Source organism: Gopherus evgoodei, chromosome 1 (genome assembly GCF_007399415.2).
Source record: "Gopherus evgoodei ecotype Sinaloan lineage chromosome 1, rGopEvg1_v1.p, whole genome shotgun sequence".
NCBI classification, from domain to species: domain Eukaryota; kingdom Metazoa; phylum Chordata; order Testudines; family Testudinidae; genus Gopherus; species Gopherus evgoodei.
This window is the reverse complement of record NC_044322.1, coordinates 276,540,980-276,563,883: the sequence shown is the minus strand read 5'-3', so window position 1 is coordinate 276,563,883 and position 22,904 is coordinate 276,540,980. Positions and strand designations below refer to the sequence as shown.

Genomic DNA, 22,904 nt, shown 5'->3' with positions numbered 1-22,904 from the left:
CAAGTGTGACTGTTGTCTCTATTACTTTTTGATTTGGCTCTTGAGGCCCTGGCAATATCTATACAGTCTCATCCAGATATCCAAAGCATATAACTTGGTTCCATGTTGATGTTATATGCAGAGGATGCCCTGTTGTATTAATGTAGAGGGAATATACGGACCCAAAGAGTCCAATGTGTTAACAAGACTGTGACGGGGTGTGCATACTGCACACTAGGCAGTAAAGGGTTAATCCCACACTAGGGGAAGTGCCGCCCCTTTGACCAGACTGGGGAGGCTCCAAATGCTGCACAAGTATAAAGGAGAGAAGCCCACCTCATTCTGGGCTGACTCCCGGGAAGGAAGGACACTCTGTGGAGGCTCAAGCCTGGGAACTGCTTCAGCTCCCAATTGCAGGAACCAGAGAGCTTGAGGACCAGACTGGAGACTGGTTGCCCCCAACCAATTAACAGAGTTGGAGTACCAACCAGCTACCCATACCAAGGAGCTCAGAGATTCTGATGACAAACAGACCCTGGCCTAGAAGGGTGTAGTGAGTGGTACCTCGCACCCGGAGAGAATCAGTGTGTTGCAGTAGGATACCTGCTGACTGGGAGGTGACCACATTCACCGCTGACAGGACCCTAGGCCGGGACCCCCTACCGCCTCTGCTGCCACCCACCCCTGGGTGGTGGTCTACTTCTTTTACTCGGGCTACTAGGACACACAGCCCTATCCCAAAGGCAGTGATAGAGACTCTGGCCACCAGGCCATACAGCCCGATCCCAAAGGAAATGCTAGTGACTCTGGCTACTAGGCCACATAGCCCCAACCCCAAGGGTAGCTGTGTTGAAACTGACCATTGTGCCTTATTGTGGTGAGGTCTGAAACAGTTGGGTAGATGGTTACGCAGTGTCAGCACCCCCATTGCTCGCTGCAACAGGGGACAGGGAGTGCGTACACTGCTACAAAGACCCAGTCACTTTCCAACATTAAACACTTTTAAACCAGGTTTGGTACCTAGAAATGCTGAGCACCATGGCAAAGACCATTAAAAATCCTCCATTAAAGACAGAAAAGAAAGAAAAACAAAGCATTTGAAAAGACAAATACTAAGTAAGGCTTTCATTTTAGCAATATCCCTTGTTCCCTTTCCCTGTATCTGTAGCCAGTCTTTAAAGGAAAAACAAAAACAAACCAACATAAACCTTGTTTGACAAGATGGCAACTACTGTCCTTTAGGGAAAAGACAAGTTAGTTGAGATTGGCTGGAGCTGCTTTTCTTGCTATTGCTACTATTGTAAAAGTCTGAACTCATTTCCTAGAAGGAAAAACAAGCTCAATGTGCATAAAAGGGGAAAGAAAATAAAAGTAAAGAGAGAACATGTAGTTTCTGTCTTTAGTATTGACTTTCACTTACAACCTCACTTTTGGAGAACCACAAGGACACCATGTGGTCTTACCTGCCACTCTGAGACCTGGTAAATTTGTACTGTACTAGCATCAGGTTGCTTAGGGCATGGTATTTAGCTGCCTATTTCTAGTTACAGACTTTCAGTTGCACAATATGCAGTTTTGGACAGTGTTGGAATTATTCAAATTACTAATATGGGAAACATCCATGTTTCCCATTTGTTAGATCTCCTACTTCGCAAACATATCTTTGTACAATTGAAGTCCTGCTGACATGCTGTAGTACTCTCTGCCTGTACAGGCAGAAATGACCTGATATTCAGAGTACTTAGTAATCCTCTTGTGAGACTGAGAGACATGAACAAAAGGTATCTATTTAAAAATAATCAGCAGTAGTAAATAGGAAAAGTCAACAGCGTGTTGTATCGTTTTAAGCTCCTGCGGATTAAAAACAACAGCAACAACAACAAAACCCGTCTATCAGAGGACAGTGGAGGATGAGGAATGAGGAAGGGCGACACGTTTTTCAACGGCTTTTGAGAACCCCCTTCGGACAATATTCACCCATGCTTTCCAAAGATATGAAGGTTCGTACTAAATTGGTGCAGTGCAGCCTTTGCGTTGCCAAATGTGCACATATAACTTCGTTTTCTAAGTATTGCCCCCGAGCCCCCGTTTTCATATAAGCAATTCAGAAGCTGACCCCTTCCCAATATAAAAACAATGACGTCTGCCTCTGAGGGAGAGGAAGGAGTTCCTTTTTCTGCAGTGGGAAAGCAGCCTGGTTTTGTGAGCGATTAGTTCTGCAGTCGTTTTTATGTACTGGTCACACTATTGCAATGTACTGTGCCAGGAACCGTAAGAATGAGCATGCCACCAAATGAACAAATTTAACAAATGGAAGAAAAGAATGCGGTGCCCCGCTTTATCTTCTGATGAAATTTCTGTGCACTTTTCATTCGTATTAACCCTCCCTGTACAGGCTTTGGAAAACACAGGGGAGAGACGATGCATCCGGAAACCTGACTGGTCAGATTTTGATGCCGTCTGTAAATGCTTGCAATTCAGCGGAGGGTTTTTTAAAAATAGCCACAAATACGAAGACTTCTTGATGGAAGACCTTCCAGAAAGGAAGATAATAAGCTAAGGACAAATAAAACATTCAGTTGGGAAGTGGCTCTTATTTTATACAATTCACAGAGACGGGCGATATTGCCTGAAACCGCAGGGTTGCATTGCAATCCTAATTACTGGAAGCATGACTTTTTCATGGATTCCAAGGCCAGAAGGGATCATTGTGATCATCTAGTTTTGACAGTGTGTCTCAGTATTACGAACGAACCATCAGTTTTATCTTCCTTCTTTCAATCAAATCTCGGGAAATGTAACTAGAGCAGTGTCCCCCTATCAACGACGGCAACTGGGCGGGAAGAGAAGAGAGGAGGAGCGGACAGCAAACTCAATAACCCGCCTCTTTCCTTCTACAGCACATCTCGTGCAGGCATCGGCAACCGGAGGGGGCAGGGCGCGGTGGAAAACAGGGGCAAAGCTCCGCCCCTTTCCTTGACAGTTCTCAAACAGGTCCGCTACCAGACAATATAGGGGGAGCGCAAGGAGGTACAGCAACTTGCTTACTGTGCTTCGCGGAGAGCGGTGGCTTGAGGGGTGGAGCATTATGTCTGGTCGCGGCAAAGGGGGTAAGGGCTTGGGGAAGGGGGGTGCTAAGCGGCATCGTAAGGTGCTTCGTGATAACATTCAAGGTATTACGAAGCCAGCTATTCGTCGTTTGGCGCGCCGTGGTGGTGTAAAGCGTATATCCGGATTGATCTATGAAGAAACCCGAGGAGTACTTAAAGTGTTTTTAGAGAACGTCATTCGTGATGCTGTCACTTACACTGAGCACGCTAAGCGGAAGACTGTGACTGCTATGGATGTGGTGTATGCTTTGAAACGCCAGGGTCGCACACTCTACGGATTCGGGGGCTAAGTTTCCATTCGGCTTCGAAATTGAAACATTCTCAGAAACACAAAGGCTCTTTTAAGAGCCACCCACACTTTCACAATGAGAGCTCAAGCGCTAATGATCTCTTAAACGAGAGAGGGAGGGGGAGGGACTGTAAATTAAGCATACTTCGTTAAATGGGGGGGGGGATTTTATGTTTTTTGAGTAAGTCGTACATCACGTGGAAAGAAGCATCAGTGCTTTTTAGCTGGGGAGGGATGTTTAAACCCTGTGACTAAAAGGTTATGGACTTTTTTTTCTCCTTTTTTTTTTTTAACCAAAATCTGTTTTTGTCAGCTTTCTAGGTAACCAGAGGCAGAACAGCTTGGGTTTCCCGGGAAGACCTTTTTTTGCTGCCTTATAGTAGGACAAAGTTGATGGGCAAAATGCAGTAAAGTCCACTCTGACTAAAAACACCAGCGTCCGTTTTGTTTTTCCTTTTTCTCCCTTCCCCCCTCCCGCCCCTCAATCTGACGAAGGCAAAAGAGATTTATTTCCCACTTTGTTCCATAAGACTCCTTATTTCATACACGCTTATTCATTTTTATAGAGACAATATGTGGGGTATGAGAAAATATTAGTTGAAAACATTATCTTTAAATATTACAACTGATACCTGACCTTCGGTCTCCTCTGAAGCTTAAGGCAGGACTGAAGCAGAGTAAAGAGGTCCTCCTTTCATGGATCATTAGGGTTGGAAGGGACCTCAAGAGATCGTGTAAGTCCAACCTCCTGCTCAAAGCAGGGCTAATCTCCAAACGGGCCCCTCAAAGATTGAACTCACAACCCTGGGGTTTTTAGCAGGCGAATGCTCAAACCACTGAGCTATCCCTCCTCCCCAAAAAACTTTTTTAGGCTCTCAAAAGGAGCCCATACCATCAGGTACACACACTAGTCCCCAACCTCTCATAAGGAGGCAGCGCTTCTCAGTCCGAGAGAGAGAGAGACTCGTAGGCTACTGTCACTTTCTAAAAGCCTGTAAATTAGCACAAGAAGAGGCTTTCCTATGCAGGCAACACATCCTGTGGTTTCGGTGTTACCTTCCGAGGATTCGTGCTCGTTCAGGTTGTTTATACGTAAAATTCGGTACAATGAAATGGCGGGAATAATGTTCGGTATCAGAGATTTGGACCGTTTGGAAGTGAAAAAATGAGACGACGATTCATCGATTTAAAAGAAAGAGGGAGAGAGATGCGATAGAAAGTGGGGGAGGGGGCGGCGGAGTTTCAGAGAGAGGGACCGCAAGAAACGGACTATGGGGACATCCAGAGAGCGACCTGACCTTTGAAGGCTGGTTTAGGCGAGACGTGTCCGAGCGACACTGGAGGCAGGGAAGGGCAGGTCGGATGTCTAGCTGCACAAGCGCGGGCTTTTCAAATATTCAAATTGTCCAATGGAAGCTGACTCCATGTCAACAGCCAATCAAAAAGGAGCATTGGCCTATATATACCGCCGGAGCCAAAGGGCTCTGCCTATTTGTTCTTTTGCGTTGGTTGTCCCGGGTGTGTGAGTGAGGGTTGCTGAGAATGGCCAGGACCAAGCAGACCGCGCGTAAATCCACCGGTGGCAAAGCCCCCCGTAAGCAGCTGGCCACTAAAGCTGCCCGGAAGAGCGCTCCTGCAACCGGGGGAGTGAAGAAGCCTCATCGTTACCGGCCCGGCACTGTTGCGCTGCGAGAGATCCGCCGCTACCAGAAATCCACTGAGCTGCTTATCCGCAAGCTGCCCTTCCAGCGCCTGGTGCGTGAGATCGCCCAGGACTTCAAGACCGACTTGCGCTTCCAGAGTTCGGCCGTTATGGCCCTGCAGGAGGCCAGCGAAGCCTATTTGGTGGGGCTCTTTGAGGATACCAACCTGTGCGCTATTCACGCCAAGAGAGTCACTATCATGCCCAAGGACATCCAGTTAGCCCGGCGTATCCGAGGCGAGAGAGCTTAAAAGTTTGCTTACCCCCGCCCCCCCCCCCCCCCCAGCTTTTGGCAACTAGAAAACTATTACGAAAGATCCAAAGGCTCTTTTAAGAGCCACCACATTCACATTCAAAAGGAGCTGCAACACGTTCCTCATTTTGTGTGCCTTCAGTCGTCACACTTTGGAATCAGGTTTATGTAAAAATAAAACTACTGAGAATAGCATGTAGAATTGCAATCGGATTCCTCTCCTAATCGGTATCCCCATGAACTACATTTTCTTACACTTTTTACTTCCCAACGCTTGTCCTAACTGATCGTAAATTTGGTTCCTGCTATTTGTGTCTAACATCGTGCCCTCTGTTGGGCGAGCTCTTTTCTTAGAATGCTTACCAGACATTCCATATTCAGCCCTAAGCCTGAAAGATGGGCCTCTGCCTGTCTTCCACTGCTTTGTGACATTGCACTGTGGTTTAAGCAGCTGACAATGCCTAGTGTGAGGCAGCAGGGCGCCTGCCTAAAACTAGATATGTAGGTTGCTATGGATAACAGATGTAAGTGGAGTTACAAACCGGTATGACTGCACAGAAACTCAGCGGGGTGTTCGTGCATCGCAGGGGTCCGGCGAATGGGGATTTAGTTTCCGCGCCTCATTTGCTTCTTGACTCTAGACCTCTGAAAGCAGCTGCTGTGTTATTAACTAAGTTAAATAGGTGGATGCGTGCGAGTCTGAAGACCACAAACCGTGTTGAGATCAGTGGCATTAAAATGTTCAAACAAGCCCACAAACTACATTGACAAACTTGTCAAAGGTGCACAAATGAACGTGTTGCAGCTCCTTTTGAATGTGAATGTGGTGGCTCTTAAAAGAGCCTTTGGATCTTTCGTAATAGTTTTCTAGTTGCCAAAAGCTGGGGGGGGGGGGCGGGTGTAAGCAAACTTTTAAGCTCTCTCGCCTCGGATACGCCGGGCTAACTGGATGTCCTTGGGCATGATAGTGACTCTCTTGGCGTGAATAGCGCACAGGTTGGTATCCTCAAAGAGCCCCACCAAATAGGCTTCGCTGGCCTCCTGCAGGGCCATAACGGCCGAACTCTGGAAGCGCAAGTCGGTCTTGAAGTCCTGGGCGATCTCACGCACCAGGCGCTGGAAGGGCAGCTTGCGGATAAGCAGCTCAGTGGATTTCTGGTAGCGGCGGATCTCTCGCAGCGCAACAGTGCCGGGCCGGTAACGATGAGGCTTCTTCACTCCCCCGGTTGCAGGAGCGCTCTTCCGGGCAGCTTTAGTGGCCAGCTGCTTACGGGGGGCTTTGCCACCGGTGGATTTACGCGCGGTCTGCTTGGTCCTGGCCATTCTCAGCAACCCTCACTCACACACCCGGGACAACCAACGCAAAAGAACAAATAGGCAGAGCCCTTTGGCTCCGGCGGTATATATAGGCCAATGCTCCTTTTTGATTGGCTGTTGACATGGAGTCAGCTTCCATTGGACAATTTGAATATTTGAAAAGCCCGCGCTTGTGCAGCTAGACATCCGACCTGCCCTTCCCTGCCTCCAGTGTCGCTCGGACACGTCTCGCCTAAACCAGCCTTCAAAGGTCAGGTCGCTCTCTGGATGTCCCCATAGTCCGTTTCTTGCGGTCCCTCTCTCTGAAACTCCGCCGCCCCCTCCCCCACTTTCTATCGCATCTCTCTCCCTCTTTCTTTTAAATCGATGAATCGTCGTCTCATTTTTTCACTTCCAAACGGTCCAAATCTCTGATACCGAACATTATTCCCGCCATTTCATTGTACCGAATTTTACGTATAAACAACCTGAACGAGCACGAATCCTCGGAAGGTAACACCGAAACCACAGGATGTGTTGCCTGCATAGGAAAGCCTCTTCTTGTGCTAATTTACAGGCTTTTAGAAAGTGACAGTAGCCTACGAGTCTCTCTCTCTCTCGGACTGAGAAGCGCTGCCTCCTTATGAGAGGTTGGGGACTAGTGTGTGTACCTGATGGTATGGGCTCCTTTTGAGAGCCTAAAAAAGTTTTTTGGGGAGGAGGGATAGCTCAGTGGTTTGAGCATTCGCCTGCTAAAAACCCCAGGGTTGTGAGTTCAATCTTTGAGGGGCCCGTTTGGAGATTAGCCCTGCTTTGAGCAGGAGGTTGGACTTACACGATCTCTTGAGGTCCCTTCCAACCCTAATGATCCATGAAAGGAGGACCTCTTTACTCTGCTTCAGTCCTGCCTTAAGCTTCAGAGGAGACCGAAGGTCAGGTATCAGTTGTAATATTTAAAGATAATGTTTTCAACTAATATTTTCTCATACCCCACATATTGTCTCTATAAAAATGAATAAGCGTGTATGAAATAAGGAGTCTTATGGAACAAAGTGGGAAATAAATCTCTTTTGCCTTCGTCAGATTGAGGGGCGGGAGGGGGGAAGGGAGAAAAAGGAAAAACAAAACGGACGCTGGTGTTTTTAGTCAGAGTGGACTTTACTGCATTTTGCCCATCAACTTTGTCCTACTATAAGGCAGCAAAAAAGGTCTTCCCGGGAAACCCAAGCTGTTCTGCCTCTGGTTACCTAGAAAGCTGACAAAAACAGATTTTGGTTAAAAAAAAAAAAGGAGAAAAAAAAGTCCATAACCTTTTAGTCACAGGGTTTAAACATCCCTCCCCAGCTAAAAAGCACTGATGCTTCTCTTTCCACGTGATGTACGACTTACTCAAAAAACATAAAATCCCCCCCCCCATTTAACGAAGTATGCTTAATTTACAGTCCCTCCCCCTCCCTCTCTCGTTTAAGAGATCATTAGCGCTTGAGCTCTCATTGTGAAAGTGTGGGTGGCTCTTAAAAGAGCCTTTGTGTTTCTGAGAATGTTTCAATTTCGAAGCCGAATGGAAACTTAGCCCCCGAATCCGTAGAGTGTGCGACCCTGGCGTTTCAAAGCATACACCACATCCATAGCAGTCACAGTCTTCCGCTTAGCGTGCTCAGTGTAAGTGACAGCATCACGAATGACGTTCTCTAAAAACACTTTAAGTACTCCTCGGGTTTCTTCATAGATCAATCCGGATATACGCTTTACACCACCACGGCGCGCCAAACGACGAATAGCTGGCTTCGTAATACCTTGAATGTTATCACGAAGCACCTTACGATGCCGCTTAGCACCCCCCTTCCCCAAGCCCTTACCCCCTTTGCCGCGACCAGACATAATGCTCCACCCCTCAAGCCACCGCTCTCCGCGAAGCACAGTAAGCAAGTTGCTGTACCTCCTTGCGCTCCCCCTATATTGTCTGGTAGCGGACCTGTTTGAGAACTGTCAAGGAAAGGGGCGGAGCTTTGCCCCTGTTTTCCACCGCGCCCTGCCCCCTCCGGTTGCCGATGCCTGCACGAGATGTGCTGTAGAAGGAAAGAGGCGGGTTATTGAGTTTGCTGTCCGCTCCTCCTCTCTTCTCTTCCCGCCCAGTTGCCGTCGTTGATAGGGGGACACTGCTCTAGTTACATTTCCCGAGATTTGATTGAAAGAAGGAAGATAAAACTGATGGTTCGTTCGTAATACTGAGACACACTGTCAAAACTAGATGATCACAATGATCCCTTCTGGCCTTGGAATCCATGAAAAAGTCATGCTTCCAGTAATTAGGATTGCAATGCAACCCTGCGGTTTCAGGCAATATCGCCCGTCTCTGTGAATTGTATAAAATAAGAGCCACTTCCCAACTGAATGTTTTATTTGTCCTTAGCTTATTATCTTCCTTTCTGGAAGGTCTTCCATCAAGAAGTCTTCGTATTTGTGGCTATTTTTAAAAAACCCTCCGCTGAATTGCAAGCATTTACAGACGGCATCAAAATCTGACCAGTCAGGTTTCCGGATGCATCGTCTCTCCCCTGTGTTTTCCAAAGCCTGTACAGGGAGGGTTAATACGAATGAAAAGTGCACAGAAATTTCATCAGAAGATAAAGCGGGGCACCGCATTCTTTTCTTCCATTTGTTAAATTTGTTCATTTGGTGGCATGCTCATTCTTACGGTTCCTGGCACAGTACATTGCAATAGTGTGACCAGTACATAAAAACGACTGCAGAACTAATCGCTCACAAAACCAGGCTGCTTTCCCACTGCAGAAAAAGGAACTCCTTCCTCTCCCTCAGAGGCAGACGTCATTGTTTTTATATTGGGAAGGGGTCAGCTTCTGAATTGCTTATATGAAAACGGGGGCTCGGGGGCAATACTTAGAAAACGAAGTTATATGTGCACATTTGGCAACGCAAAGGCTGCACTGCACCAATTTAGTACGAACCTTCATATCTTTGGAAAGCATGGGTGAATATTGTCCGAAGGGGGTTCTCAAAAGCCGTTGAAAAACGTGTCGCCCTTCCTCATTCCTCATCCTCCACTGTCCTCTGATAGACGGGTTTTGTTGTTGTTGCTGTTGTTTTTAATCCGCAGGAGCTTAAAACGATACAACACGCTGTTGACTTTTCCTATTTACTACTGCTGATTATTTTTAAATAGATACCTTTTGTTCATGTCTCTCAGTCTCACAAGAGGATTACTAAGTACTCTGAATATCAGGTCATTTCTGCCTGTACAGGCAGAGAGTACTACAGCATGTCAGCAGGACTTCAATTGTACAAAGATATGTTTGCGAAGTAGGAGATCTAACAAATGGGAAACATGGAGGTAACATTTTTAGCAGTTAAAGACCAGACAAGGCTAACAGGAACCAGTAGCCTGGGCCACAAACTTAACACATGCATTCTGCTTGTGGTGGAAAAGGTAAACACTGCTTTTGTGATTGTTATGACCTGCGTTCCATTCCCACCTCTGCCTTGCTGGTTCTTTTGCAACCTGAAAGGTGGGAATGATACTTGTCTGTCTTCCAAGATTGGATATGAGGAAGATAAGGGTTCTAGGGTTCACAGAAGTACAAACCTTTTCAGGGCCCTTGAGCAATGTGTGTTCGGAGATCACCACGTAGCTTGAGTATGGATGGACTCAGTCTTCAGGAAGTTATAACACACTGAGCATATTCGGAGCAGAACTCCCATTGGCCTTGTTTGCAGCTGTGAATGCTCAGAACTTCTGCAAGTCAAGCCCCAGGTGTATCATGTAAGGCACTAATTCAAAGGAGAAACACAATATTAGTGGCTACCTGTGGAAAATGTTACATTAAGTGACTTGCTCAGGGCTGGGCCACACTAGGGGGGGGGAATCGATCTTAGATACGCAACTTCAGCTACGTGAATAACGTAGCTGAAGTCGAATATCTAAGATCGGATTACTCACCCGTCCACACCGCGCGGGATCGATGTTCGTGGCTCTCCGTGTCGATTCCGGAACTCCGTTGGGGTTGATGGAGTTCCGGAATCGATATTAGCGCGCTCGGGGATCGATATATCGCGTCTAGATTAGACACGATATATCGATCCCCGAGCAATCGATTTTAACCCGCCGAAACGGCGGGTAGTCTGGACGTGGCCTCAGACACACTTAGGCTATATGGCAGAGACAGGGATAGACACTAATTCCCCAGTGACACATACGAAAACCTTAACCATGAGATCCTCCTTTCTCTTCTTGCAAGTCACTTTTTCATCCACTATATACATTTCAATTTCTGCAAACAATGACACTGAGGGCCTACATGGAGCAGCCCCATGCCTTGCAGAACCCTGACTCATTAGTTGAATCCTGTCCACTTTTTTCACTGAATAAGACAGAGGGCCTGTGGCAAAAAAATAGTATGTAATCAATATATAAAATGATCAGAGATTTTGTTGGTATGAGGAAAATAAGGGTTCCCAGAAGTATAAACAGCACTCAGTAGAGGTGACTTCAGAACAACTGACTCTCTATTCAGTGCACTTTCTCTTAGGCTACACTACAGGATATTTGGATGGAAGTGCCTCCGAGGTCTTGGAAATTTCACCTAACTCAGCAGCATAGCAGAAGAGGCAGGTTTTCAAATCAAAATCTGGTACATTTGAAACTCTGGGTAAGATTTCACAAGGCTAAGGAACAGAAACATAATGAATTGGATAAAGAAGGCAGTACAGGAGCTTCTGTTGTCCCTGTCTCATGAAACAGGCATAATTGGACTTTCGATGAAATTGAGAGGTTAGAAATTCAAAACAGATCAAAGGATATAAAGATATATAGTCCAACTCAACAGGTGGTCAGACTATGGGAAGTATTCAAGTGAGATGTAAACCTGATCAGGAATTAACAAAGAATTAGTGATTGAACATTTATACCAATAAGAATTTCCAGAGACGTAATATTTAGTCAGGAGTGGGTGAAAAAAAGGATATCAAAACATTGTACTTCAGGTCTTAAATTGATCTCTAATCATTAGAGATTAGAAGGAGCTCTTCCTGTGGGGCTGAGCATTGTGACGACCCTTGAATAGCTACTCCCACAAATGGGTTTGTATTATTTATATTTATTCATTTTGAATACAGTTTTAATATTTTTTATTATATTTGTTTTGCTTGCCTTTACAAAGTTGATATACAAATATTTTTAATGGTAGAAAGATGAGCTGCCCCTTTCAAAATAGGATGGGGGTATTTTGAGAATTTGGCCAAGAAATTTACCTAATTGTGAACTATCTGTAAAATGCATGTAAATATTAATAAGTTGCCACAATAATCTATAATAACAAATGTTGATGGCATAAGGTCTGAAAGGGACGCAGAAGGACTGAATTAGTTTACATTAAAAGGCTTACTGGTATATTTCAAGATCGGGTTTAAGATCTTGCTTGGTAAACAAGAGAATGTGGATCCATAAATTAATCAACTAAAATTGGTGTGTCAGATATTAGGCCTAATCTGTAGGCAAAATAATGAGAAGATTTGCTATTCTACTCATCATTCCCTTTTTTAGGTCCTGAAAGAAAAAGATTCGGGTGCATATGGAACAAACAGAGGCTACTGAAGCAAGTTTCAGCATTATGGCTGTCATCCCCACCCTCACCTGTGACTCTTGCCCTTCATCAATCTAATCTGAGACTGTGATGTCTTTACCAGACCTGGCCAGAGAGAGGAACCCAGATAACATTGTTGCTTTTTATAGTTGTGGCAAAGAGTCCTGTGTCACCTTACAGACAGATGTATTGGAGCAAAAGCTTCCGTCGGTGAATACCCACTTCATCAGACGCATGTGGCGGTATTATACCTGCCTCTGGAAATTTCCACCACATGTGTCTGACGAAGTGGGTATTCATCCACGAAAGCTTATGCTCCAATACGTTTGTTGGTCTATAAAGCGCCACAGGACCCTTTGGTGCTTTTAACAGATCCAGACTAACATGGCTACCCTTCTGATACTTGCCACATCTACCAGCTCCAGACGAAATGAGATTGGTCTTTAACAATAATAGCTCCACCCCATGTCAACTAACTTCTTCTCTTCTCCCCAAAAGGACATTTATTACCATCTTTGATATCATCACAAGGGTTTTCCTTCTAAAACTCTCTCCAGCTAAAGGGAAAGGGAACAGAGGATATTGTTAAAATTAAAGCCTTCTCTAATACTTTACATTTCAGTGTTTGAACTGCTTTTTCCTTTTCTGTATCTTTAATTAAAAAAAACATTAAAAGGATGTATAACAACAGGCTTGACAACCCCCAAACCTTGTTTAATGCTGGCAGAGTGCATCTAACGCACATCACAACATTGCACTGGTGTAGACTATGAATCTCACTGAAGTCAATATAATTGCCACAAAGAAAAAGTTCAGCCATTGATCCAGGTTGGGGGGAAATACATTTTATTGCCCACATTAAAATGTTCTCACAATTGTTGTCTTGAGACTCTCAAGCTGCACATAGCTGACATTAGGGCTACGTCTACACTACAGGATAAATTCGAATTAGCTTAAACCGATTTTATTAAACAGATATTATAAAGTCGATTGTGCGCGTCCACACTAGGCACATTCATTCGGTGGTGTGCGTCCATGGTCCAAGGCTTGCGTCGATTTCTGGAGCGGTGCACTGTGGGTAGCTACTGTAAAATAATGAGGCCAATAACGTCGATTTGCATCCACATTAACCCGAATCCGATATAGTAATATCGATTTTAGCGTTACTCCTCTCGTTTTGTAGGAGTACAGAAATCGATTTAAAGAGCCCTTTATATTGATATAAAGAGCAGTGTAGTGTGGATGGGTGCAGCGTTAAATCGATTTAACGCTGTTAAAATCAGTTTAACAGCGTAGTGTAGACCAGGCCTAAGCAGACTTACCACAAAAGTGACAGGGATATCCTTTTTGTTATCCCCATGAAAATCTATCCCAGTGTGGCCAAGTTATTAGCTTCTGAAAACTCTCAGTCCATACATGTTCAGCGGAGCATTTTTCATTTGGCACCTAAATTGTCTGAAGATTGGCTTCCCTTACTATTGTTCCTCCTCAGACAGTTGAGCAGAACTTCCCCTGCAAAAACTCCTGGCATCTACCAAGGTTCACTGTGGTTTCAGGCACTGGAAATTAAAGCATGGAGACTGTCTTTTCTATAATTGCTCAATCTCGGGTGGCTGAACGCCACTTGTCCCTCTAAGAAGTTGGACGCCAAGCAATTGCAATTCCCGATCCCCATTACGAATGGGGTTCAACGGATTACCCTCACCTCTCGGCATAGGGTAGACACACACTGAGCCAGTCAGTGTAGCGCACGTGCAGCCCTGGATATCTAAGGGCATCACAGACCTGTTATTGCTCAATCTCGGATGGTTGAATGCCACTTGTCTCCCTAAGAAGTTGTCTTTTCTATAGTTTGCATGTCCCACTTTTGGCATGCAGGCAGGATGAAAGAGCATATATTCTAACTGGAATACAGAGGGGTAAAGAGCTTGGTGAGGGAGCAGGAGACAGGAGATGGTAAAGGGGGAGGACTAGGACACAGACAAGTTAGAAAGGTCTGTATAGAAGGAGTCACACTGAAGATGGAAAGGGGCAGAAGGGTCTGTAACTATAGAAAACACTCCCCTCTAGAGTCTGGAATAAAACCTAGGATTCCTGAATCTCAACATTCTTGTGTTGTAAGAAAATATCTGTAAAACCCTCTGGAACAAATGTGTTTCCTTCTTCTCCAATGGCAGGTCCATATAGGGGATAGCAATCTCAACTGGTTGGTATCGCTTGGACCAACTTGCAGAGGTTTACACTAGAGCTAAATGTCCCTCACAATCCTTAGGGAATTCCTAATGTATTCAGGTGAAGGTCATTCTGAGAAGCATCAGCAAGGATGTGATTTCTAGAGAATTGGGTAAAATACTGAAAGCACAGCCCGGGAGAGAAACAAGGATAGAAAGCAGAGGTGGCGATGGAGAAGAGTATGAACAGAAGGGGTATTAATAAAAAAAAAAAGGGAGAATAAAATGAAAAATGCTTCGTCCCCCTCTTGCCCCATTAGTAGTACTATGATTTCAGAGACTAAAGGTTTCCAAGTAGGTGCCCGACGAATCTGATTTGAAAATAAACAAAAATCCCCGTGCGAGGTATTTTGTACTTGGTAAATTGACAATATTCCACACACAGCTCACCATTTTACATAGGAAACTATGGATTTAACAGTGACTCTCCCTACCCCCAATAAGAGAAGCGGGGACGGGTTGCCACAGGCCAATCCTTGCAGAGCGCGGGCTTTTCAAACTCACCAACAGGATTAATCCTGATCCCACCACTGCCTGCCAGCTAAGCGAGAGAGAGAGAGAGAGAGAGAGTGAGTGAGTGTGTCAAGGTCACGCAGTTTGCCCTCACACACTGTCCTCACTCGCCCCTCCTACTAGACAATAAATACTGCCTGGACCGAAGCTGATGTGAGAAAAATGGCCACGTTCCTCCCCTCTCTTTACACAATAAGTATGATTGCTAAAGCTCGTTCCCCTCCGTTTTTTTCTTTTCTCTCTGCTGGGTGGGGTAAGGGAGGAAAACTGGCTGCTAGTGATCGTGAATTTGGGCTGATCCCCTGGATCGATTTTAATACTCCCTCCCCCAACTATAAATGAACTAGCGCCCCGTATTTTCCAGAATCGATACCATGCTATTTCTTGTCGCGAGCAAAGAATGAAAATGTTCTAAAACGGTTATAATTTTGTATCCCCCTTTTCTATTATACCTTCGTTTCTGAACGTTATGCGCTTCATGAAAAGCAGCACGAGGTTATTAAAGTGAACCTGGTGTTTCAGCTCTTCTACGAGAGGGTGGGTGGCTCTTAAAAGAGCCGTTGGATTTCTCTGCGTGGCAAATTTCTTTCTAGCCCTTTTACTTCTTCTTGGGCGCTGCCTTCTTAGCCTTCGTGGCTTTAGCCTTCGTGGGCTTAGGCTTGGCCAGCTTTGGCTTCACCGCCTTAGCCTTAGTAGGGCTCTTGGCTGCCTTCTTAGGCTTGGCCGCTTTCACCTTTTTCGGGCTCTTGGCTGTTTTTTTAGCTGCAGCAGCTGCCGGTTTCTTGACTTTTTTCGGGCTCTTTTTCACAGCCGCAGCCTTTTTGGGTTTCTTGGCGGCGCTGGCGGGTTTCTTGGCAGCTGGTTTCTTAGGCTTTGCCGCTGGCTTCTTCTTCGGTGCTTTTTCCTTGGTATCACCAGGCTTCTTGTTGAGTTTAAAAGAGCCGGATGCGCCGGTGCCTTTGGTCTGCACCAAGGTGCCCTTGCTCACCAGGCTCTTGAGCCCCAGCTTGATGCGGCTGTTGCTTTTCTCCACATCGTACCCTCCGGCGGCCAGAGCCTTCTTAAGAGCTGCCAGCGAGACCCCTTTGCGCTCCTTGGAAGCGGACACCGCCTTGGTGATCAGCTCGGTCACGCTGGGACCTGGAGACTTGCGGGCTTTTGAACTAGCTGGTGCCTTCTTCGGTTTTTTTGTTGAGGTTTTTGCCCCAGGAGCGGAGACAGCAGGAACTCCAACAGGCGCCGTTTCCGACATAGTGGTAAGCGTTTTCCAAAAATCAGAAGAGAAAAAAAAACCTAGACCCAGAGAAGGGCAGACGGCTGGTATTTATAGAAAGGAGCTGCTCTGTGATTGGTGCACTAAAAAGCCCGCCCAGCTGAAAGCAAAAAGGTCTCTTCTCCCCTCTCTGTGTTTTTTCAGAGTTAAAAAGGGGTACTTTTTGCAAAATATATATTACCAAATCACCCTATTTCTTAGCTGGGTGAAGGGGAGACAGGGTATTTTCATTCAGTAGAGTTTCCCGTAGGAGAGACTAAAGATGAGCTAAAAAAATGCCAATAAACCCCGAGACCTGGAGCTAGAGAAACCTCTGAAGAGGGAAACTTTTGTTTTTCGTTGTAAATTAAAACCATATCACTGTCAATAAAATCATATTTACAATTATATCTCATTCTTTAGACTGTTTTCTCCAAATCAAGGTATGAAGTCAGTTATTTGAAGTAATATCGTCAGCGTAAAATGTTTTCAAAAAGAAGAAAGTAACACAAACTCATCCTTGTGCTTTGAATAAGGATTAAGAATTGGCTCTCTTAACCAAATCTTCTACCCCCTAAAACACTTAATTCTGTTGAAAAACTCCATTAATAAAAACAACAGAGAGCTGATCAAATACCTCAGGAGGGATGTTTATGTTCCAGGAATTATATATAAAAGTTGTTATGCTATTTTACTTTTCTAGGTATTTCAGTAGAAGATTAACAAGATGCTATTATTATTTTGTAAATTTCAAATTAAATGTACTGTATTGCTCTTTAACTTAATTTTATTCCAAGAAAGTCACTTCTGTTCATTAAAAGCAGTGGCTGTATTTTACATGGCAGTGTTCTGAACTTTAATTTAAAAGAGAAAAACTATTAGGGTGTTTGTTTCATTATAGTCTGTTAAAACTCAGAGAAAGTCAGAAACAATGTTTCAGTAAAAAAACTAAACCATATGGAGAATTAAAGATCAAAATCTGATCAGTGTTTTTTTTCCTTTAGCGTTAATATATTATATGAAAATGGCTTCTGTAGTGAGGAAAATCAATGTTAACAGTGTGATTTAGTCATATCTGTATTGCATCAAGAACTTAATGAGATTTTTAATCTGTTCTGCAACATTACTACAAGATGATTCACTCTTTTGTTCTTTTAAAAGTGATGGGAGCATTAAAACAGTTTAAAAGAACAATCCAAAAATTCTTTTTAAAAACAATGTCAAATTCTAGGTGGGGCGTGGAAGAGACGTATTTATTCATAATTTACCTTAGAGTTGCAAACAATTGAGGAAATTGTTTTTCTTTCAATTCTGAAATGGAATTTAGGTCTTACTTGTGATTATACTGGGTGAAAACTAGGCCACAATCAGCTCCTAAACAACAGTGAAGAAGCCCAATTTTAGATTGAATGTAATATAATAGTACAATAATAATAATATTTAAACATAATTAATACAAATACAAAACATAATATCTGACCTGTCTGCAACAGGCAGTGAGCAAATAGTTGCTATTCTGAAACTCCACTGGTTATTTAGGAAATATAAGAGGTCTTCCTTTTCTCCCACCCTCACCCCCTTCCAACAGATGGGTTATGCTGTGGATAGGGCTCTAAAGTATTCATTAGAAGCAATAATACGTGTAAGTCATTGAATCCCAGGTTAACAAGAGAGAAGTTGTGACATTTCAGCAATCACCCAGACCAGTAAGGGGTTCTGTCACTACCTGACTTGTAACTTCGAATGCCTGTCGCTGTGCTGCTGTGGGCTCAGCCTTGACACCAGTAGCTAGCCCACATGCATAAAGGTTTCAGCCTGGCTTCCACCAACCTAGTTACTCCTTGCAGGATGACCTCAACAGCCCTTTCCATCCTGTCTCCTCAAATCCAACTACACTAAGTTCTTAACCAGGACACTCAGACTTTTTCCCTCTGGTTCATCACCCCAGAAGGAGTGAAACCTGCAGCCAGTAATCAGTGTGTTGAAGGTAAATTTATTAATCAGGAAACCTAAATTATAATCCATTTACTCATGTAAGTAATTTGTGCTCATATTTCTCATATTCATGGTCTTCAGTGACTTGATTTAAACCTGTCTGAAAAGAATTGATGAGATCCAAGCCTTTGGTCTACAAAATAAAGTTATGTCTTCCTAAGTTTATTTGTTTCAGTTTAGTTTCACATGCTTTCACACCTACATCTATCTGTCTGCTACTGATGTAGGCACACCATTATATTGACACAATAACTGCCTTCCTGTACAATACAGTTCCATAAATTGATGAATTACTGTTAACAAGCTGGTAGTGTAGAGACTGTATTACCTCAATTGAGTCTAGCAGTCGTCAAACAGCTGTACCACAATGACTCTGACCTCACCACAAGACAGTGTCCACTCCCTTTTTTTTTAAATGCCTTTTCCTGGTTGTCCACCTTGGCAAGCACACCTACAAGCCCATCTTTGTGAGAATCCAATCATGCCAGCACAATGCAGACAGAAAGCTACTAAGCAAGCTCCTGCCTGGAGCAGGGTAGAAGTCATGGCTCTCCTCTGATTGTGGGGAGAAGAGGCTGTGTAAGCACAGCTAAGGAGCAGACAAAGGAATATAGATATCTAAGTGTAGATTAATATCAGGGGGTAGTTGTGTTAGTCTGTATCAACAAAAACAACAAGGAGGCTGGTGGCGCCTTAAAGACTAACAGGTTTATTTGGGCATAAGCTTTGGTGAGTAAAAAAGAAGAAGTGAGGGGTTTTACCCAAAAAAGCTTATGCCCAAATAAATCTGTTAGTCTTTAAGGTTCCAGTCGACTCCTTGTTGTTTTTATGTGTAGACTATGTATGGGATGCTCAATCTGGGACAGAACAATGATGCTGGGTGAAAGCCAAGGAACTTTGGTAGGTATATCAGCAGGCAAGGGAGGGCCACAATAAATCTGAGGCCATCCTGTCAACCTGCCACTTTTACAGTGAATTGCATGCGATATTTGGCAGGAGCCCAACTAGCATCCCAAATGTGACTGTGTACAGTTTGTGAGATCTGGGCATGTTAACCTCTGCAATGCATAGCGAAGCTGAGTGGGGAGAAGCAGATGGGACAAAAAACATATGAAGAGCTGGGAACTCTTCAAAACTCTACTGGAGTCGAGCCAGTCCCTGCAGGCAAGCACAGATTGGCCCAGTGAAGAAGGGAAAGAAGCTCAGATAAGTGTATAGCTTCATTATTCCTTATAAGCATGTTTCTTTCCCTTTTCAGTGCCCACAACTTCCCCGCCCTTCTTCCTTGTTTAAATATGGTGCCCATCCTGTCCTCAAGTTTAGAGAACAAAGGCAGCAACTTTTGATTCTTCACTTTACTTGCGAAACCAGCACTGGGAATACAATTAAAGTGTATGCTTTGAATAGCAGATATGATTTCTTCTTCGTTCAACTACTACATGTTAGGAAATGAATTAAAAAAGATTAATGTAGCAGTCCAAATTACACAGCCACAACACATCACTGTCCTGGGTGTGATTAGAGGGACAAGAATGAGGTAGAGGTGGCATTTGCTTTCCTCTCTATGGCCTTGGCTACACTTGCAGGTCTGCAGAGCTGGGAGTTACAGCTGTCTTCATACAGCTGTGTAGGGAAAGCGCTGGAGTGTAGCCACACTGACAGCTACCAGCGCTGCAGTGGCCACAATTGCAGCCATTTGCAGCGTTGTTGGGAGTGGTGCATTATGGTCAGCTATCCCACAGAGCACCTAGTCTCATTTTGGCGCCATGGATTGTGGGAAGGGGACGGAAGGGTGTAGGTCATTCCGCTTCCTGTCCCAATGCCCCGTGATGCATCGCTTTACATCCCAGCAGTCACTGTTTTTCCGTCCACGTTTGGCAACATTGTGAGTCTCCCAACAGTTTCTGTGCAGCGCAATTTCTGTGGGAAATGGAGCCCTAACTGCTGAGGACTTTGCTGATGAGTGTCGCCAGCACATCACGTTTGGCAGTTGAGCTATTCTTAGAGCTCCAAAGTGATGAAGAGTCTGACGATGATTGCGAGTCGCCTGACGCGTATGACACAACATGGCTTGCGGCTTTCACGGAAATGGTCAGCACCATGGAACGCCGCTTTTGGGCTCGGGAACAAGTAGTGAGTGGTGGGATCACATCGTCATGGAAGCCTGGGATGATGAGCAGTGGCTGCAGAACTTTCGGATGAGAAAAGCCACTTTCATGGGACTGTGTGCTGAGCTCGCCCCCACCCTGCGGCACAAGGACACGAGATTGAGAGCTACCCTGCCAGTGGAGAAGTGGGTAGCTATTGCAATCTGGAAGCTGGCAACTCCAGACAGCTACCGATCAGTCGGGAACCAGTTTGGAGTGGGAAAGTAGACCATTGGAGTCGTTTTGATGCAAGTTTGCAGGACCATTAATCGCATCCTGCTAAGAAGAACCGTGACTCTGGGGAACGTGCAGGACATTGTGGATAGCTTTGCACAAATGGGTTTCCCTAACTGTGGAGGGACGATAGATGGGACGCATATTCCTATTCTGGCACCACCCCACCTAGCATCCGAGTACATTAATCGGAAGGGGTATTTCTCTATGGTTCTCCAGGCGCTTGTGGATCACTGTGGGCATTTCACTGGCATTAACACAGGCAGGCCTGGAAAGGTGCATGATGCATGCATCTTTCGGAACACTGGCCTGTTCAGGAAGCTGCAGGCAGGAACTTTTTTCCCAGACCAGAAGATCACAGTAGAGGACGTTGAAATGCCCATTGTGATCCTTGGAGACCCCAATTACCCGTTAATGCCTTGGCTCATGAAACCATATACAGGGAAGCTTGACAGGAGCAAGGACCGGTTCAACTACAGGCTGAGCCGGTGCCAAATGACTGTGGAGTGTGCTTTTGGCCGTTTAAAAGGGTGCTGGAGATCTCTTTATGGGAAGCTAGACTTGGGGGAAAGCAGCATCCCTGCGGTTATATCCACTTGCTGTATCCTCCATAATAGTTGTGAAGGCAAGGGTGAAACATTCAGTCAGGAATGGACCTCTGAGGTTCAACGCCTGGAGGCTGAATTTGCACAGCCAGAGAGCAGGGCTACTAGAGAGGCCCAGCACAGGGCTTCAAGGATCAGGGATGCCCTGAGGGAGGAATTTGAGGCTGAAAACCAACAGTAATGCTTGGTGCCTTCCCTGGGAGTGAAGTGCAGTGGTTACAATGTTAGTACGAATCTGTTTTTCCTAAGCTGATTTGCAGTGCGTGTTTCTTTTCTGGGCTAAGGCATCTTTGAATTTCTGCAATAATAAAGACTTTTTTCAAAGCCAAGAATTTATTTATTGAAAAGAAAATAACTTTATTGACAGACACACAACATTTTGGGAACTTAAAAGGGCAGGGGGGTGTGGTGGGGAACTGTACAGTCACAGGTTTGAATACGTCCTGTCTGGAGTGCTGTGCAATGACTGCTGCACTTCAGGGTGAAAATACTGCATGGAGATGGGGGTTGAGTGCAGAAGGTAAGGGTCGTAGTTCTCAGGGCTGGTTGGTGAACGTACTGGTGTTGGGGGCAGCTGGTGGTGGTAAGAACCTGGATGCTGGGGAAGGGGGTTTTGAGCTGACATTGGGGCACAAGGGAAAGAGCTTTGGGGTGGGAGGCGGGTGCGGTAGTGCTCTGCCTGCATGGCTACGAGCACCTGGATAGAATCCGCTTGGTGCGCCAGGATGCTTATCAGCTGCTTTGTGCTTTTCTTCCTGGCCGCTGCGTTTCTCTGGCGGATCCTGCTTTCCCCTTCCCTCCAGTCCTGCAGTTTTTTATTCTCTCTGGCAGAGTGATCCATAACTGCTTTTCCGCGGCTTCTGCAGGTTTTGCAGTCTTTCAGCTGCTGTTAACATGGGCAGCTGAGAACTCAAGGTCACTTGTGGAAGGAAAAAAGGCAAAAGTTAACAGAGGCAGCATTGTTTATATCTCAAACAGTTATTCCCAGACAGTGAAGGAGTTTACAGTCTTCACTTTAGCATAATTTTCCCATACCAAAGAGAGCACATATAACCCACAGGACCCCTGAAATGGTGAGTAAGGGGGTGACTGATTGCTTCAGGGCTGTGCTGGGGTTTCTGTGCGTTGGGAAAGCAAACAGAAGTGGGGGGCACCTACAGTGAAGACTCTCCCAACATTTTCCACAGGAGTTAATCCTGGAAGATATCTCACTGCTGCGGGTCACCTGGGAAGAGCAGGAGGGTCTTCTACATCAATGCGGATTCCGCCCTGGCCCCTATGCAGCTTGCCTGTGTGCAGCAATGGTCCCCCCACCCCTCGCGGCACAGTGGTGCGGACACGTTAGCCTGACTGGGACAAGGACCACAGTGGCTCTCCCTATAAACTTGCGCAAGCGCATTGCCCATGCTCTGGCTGAAACTTTTGAAGAGATTACCAAGGCTGATTACCGTGACGTGATAGACCACATCAATGGGCTATTCCACATCTAGGCATGCATGCATGCAGCCCTAACTCTCCCTCCTCTCCTGAAACATTTCCATCCTGAAAATAAAAGCCGCTTACTGGGAACCCGCTCCTCTGCTTGACCTTCACCAAGTACCGGCTGCTGCGACTGGCTACCTTCCTCCTGGCTTGAGAAGAGCTCCTGGCTGCATGCCTCCTGGGACTCCGGGGTGTCTGCCCCCACCCCAGTACCCT

General features: G+C 45.4%; 4 protein-coding genes and 1 pseudogene across 4 annotated transcripts; 2 read left to right on the top strand and 3 right to left on the bottom strand.

The window, feature by feature from the left end:
- The window catches only part of LOC115644272, a 44,338-nt pseudogene extending 37,645 nt beyond the window's left edge, over positions 1–6,693 (bottom strand).
- Positions 2,873–3,537, top strand: LOC115644265 (histone H4). Its single transcript, XM_030548382.1, has one exon. It carries the CDS (start codon positions 3,068–3,070, stop codon positions 3,377–3,379), a length of 312 nt encoding a protein of 103 aa, XP_030404242.1. The 5' UTR covers positions 2,873–3,067; the 3' UTR covers positions 3,380–3,537.
- Positions 4,884–5,344, top strand: LOC115644247 (histone H3). The gene has a single exon (XM_030548365.1). The coding sequence runs from the start codon at positions 4,921–4,923 to the stop codon at positions 5,329–5,331; it is 411 nt and encodes a 136-aa protein (XP_030404225.1). The 5' UTR covers positions 4,884–4,920; the 3' UTR covers positions 5,332–5,344.
- A 1,075-nt stretch (positions 6,694–7,768) lies between the features above and the next one.
- LOC115644263 (histone H4) lies at positions 7,769–8,713 on the bottom strand. The gene has a single exon (XM_030548381.1). The coding sequence runs from the start codon at positions 8,508–8,510 to the stop codon at positions 8,199–8,201; it is 312 nt and encodes a 103-aa protein (XP_030404241.1). The 5' UTR covers positions 8,511–8,713; the 3' UTR covers positions 7,769–8,198.
- A 4,759-nt stretch (positions 8,714–13,472) lies between these two features.
- Positions 13,473–16,279, bottom strand: LOC115644174 (histone H1-like). Its single transcript, XM_030548293.1, has one exon. The coding sequence runs from the start codon at positions 16,223–16,225 to the stop codon at positions 15,572–15,574; it is 654 nt and encodes a 217-aa protein (XP_030404153.1). The 5' UTR covers positions 16,226–16,279; the 3' UTR covers positions 13,473–15,571.
- Positions 16,280–22,904: the final 6,625 nt, after the last annotated feature.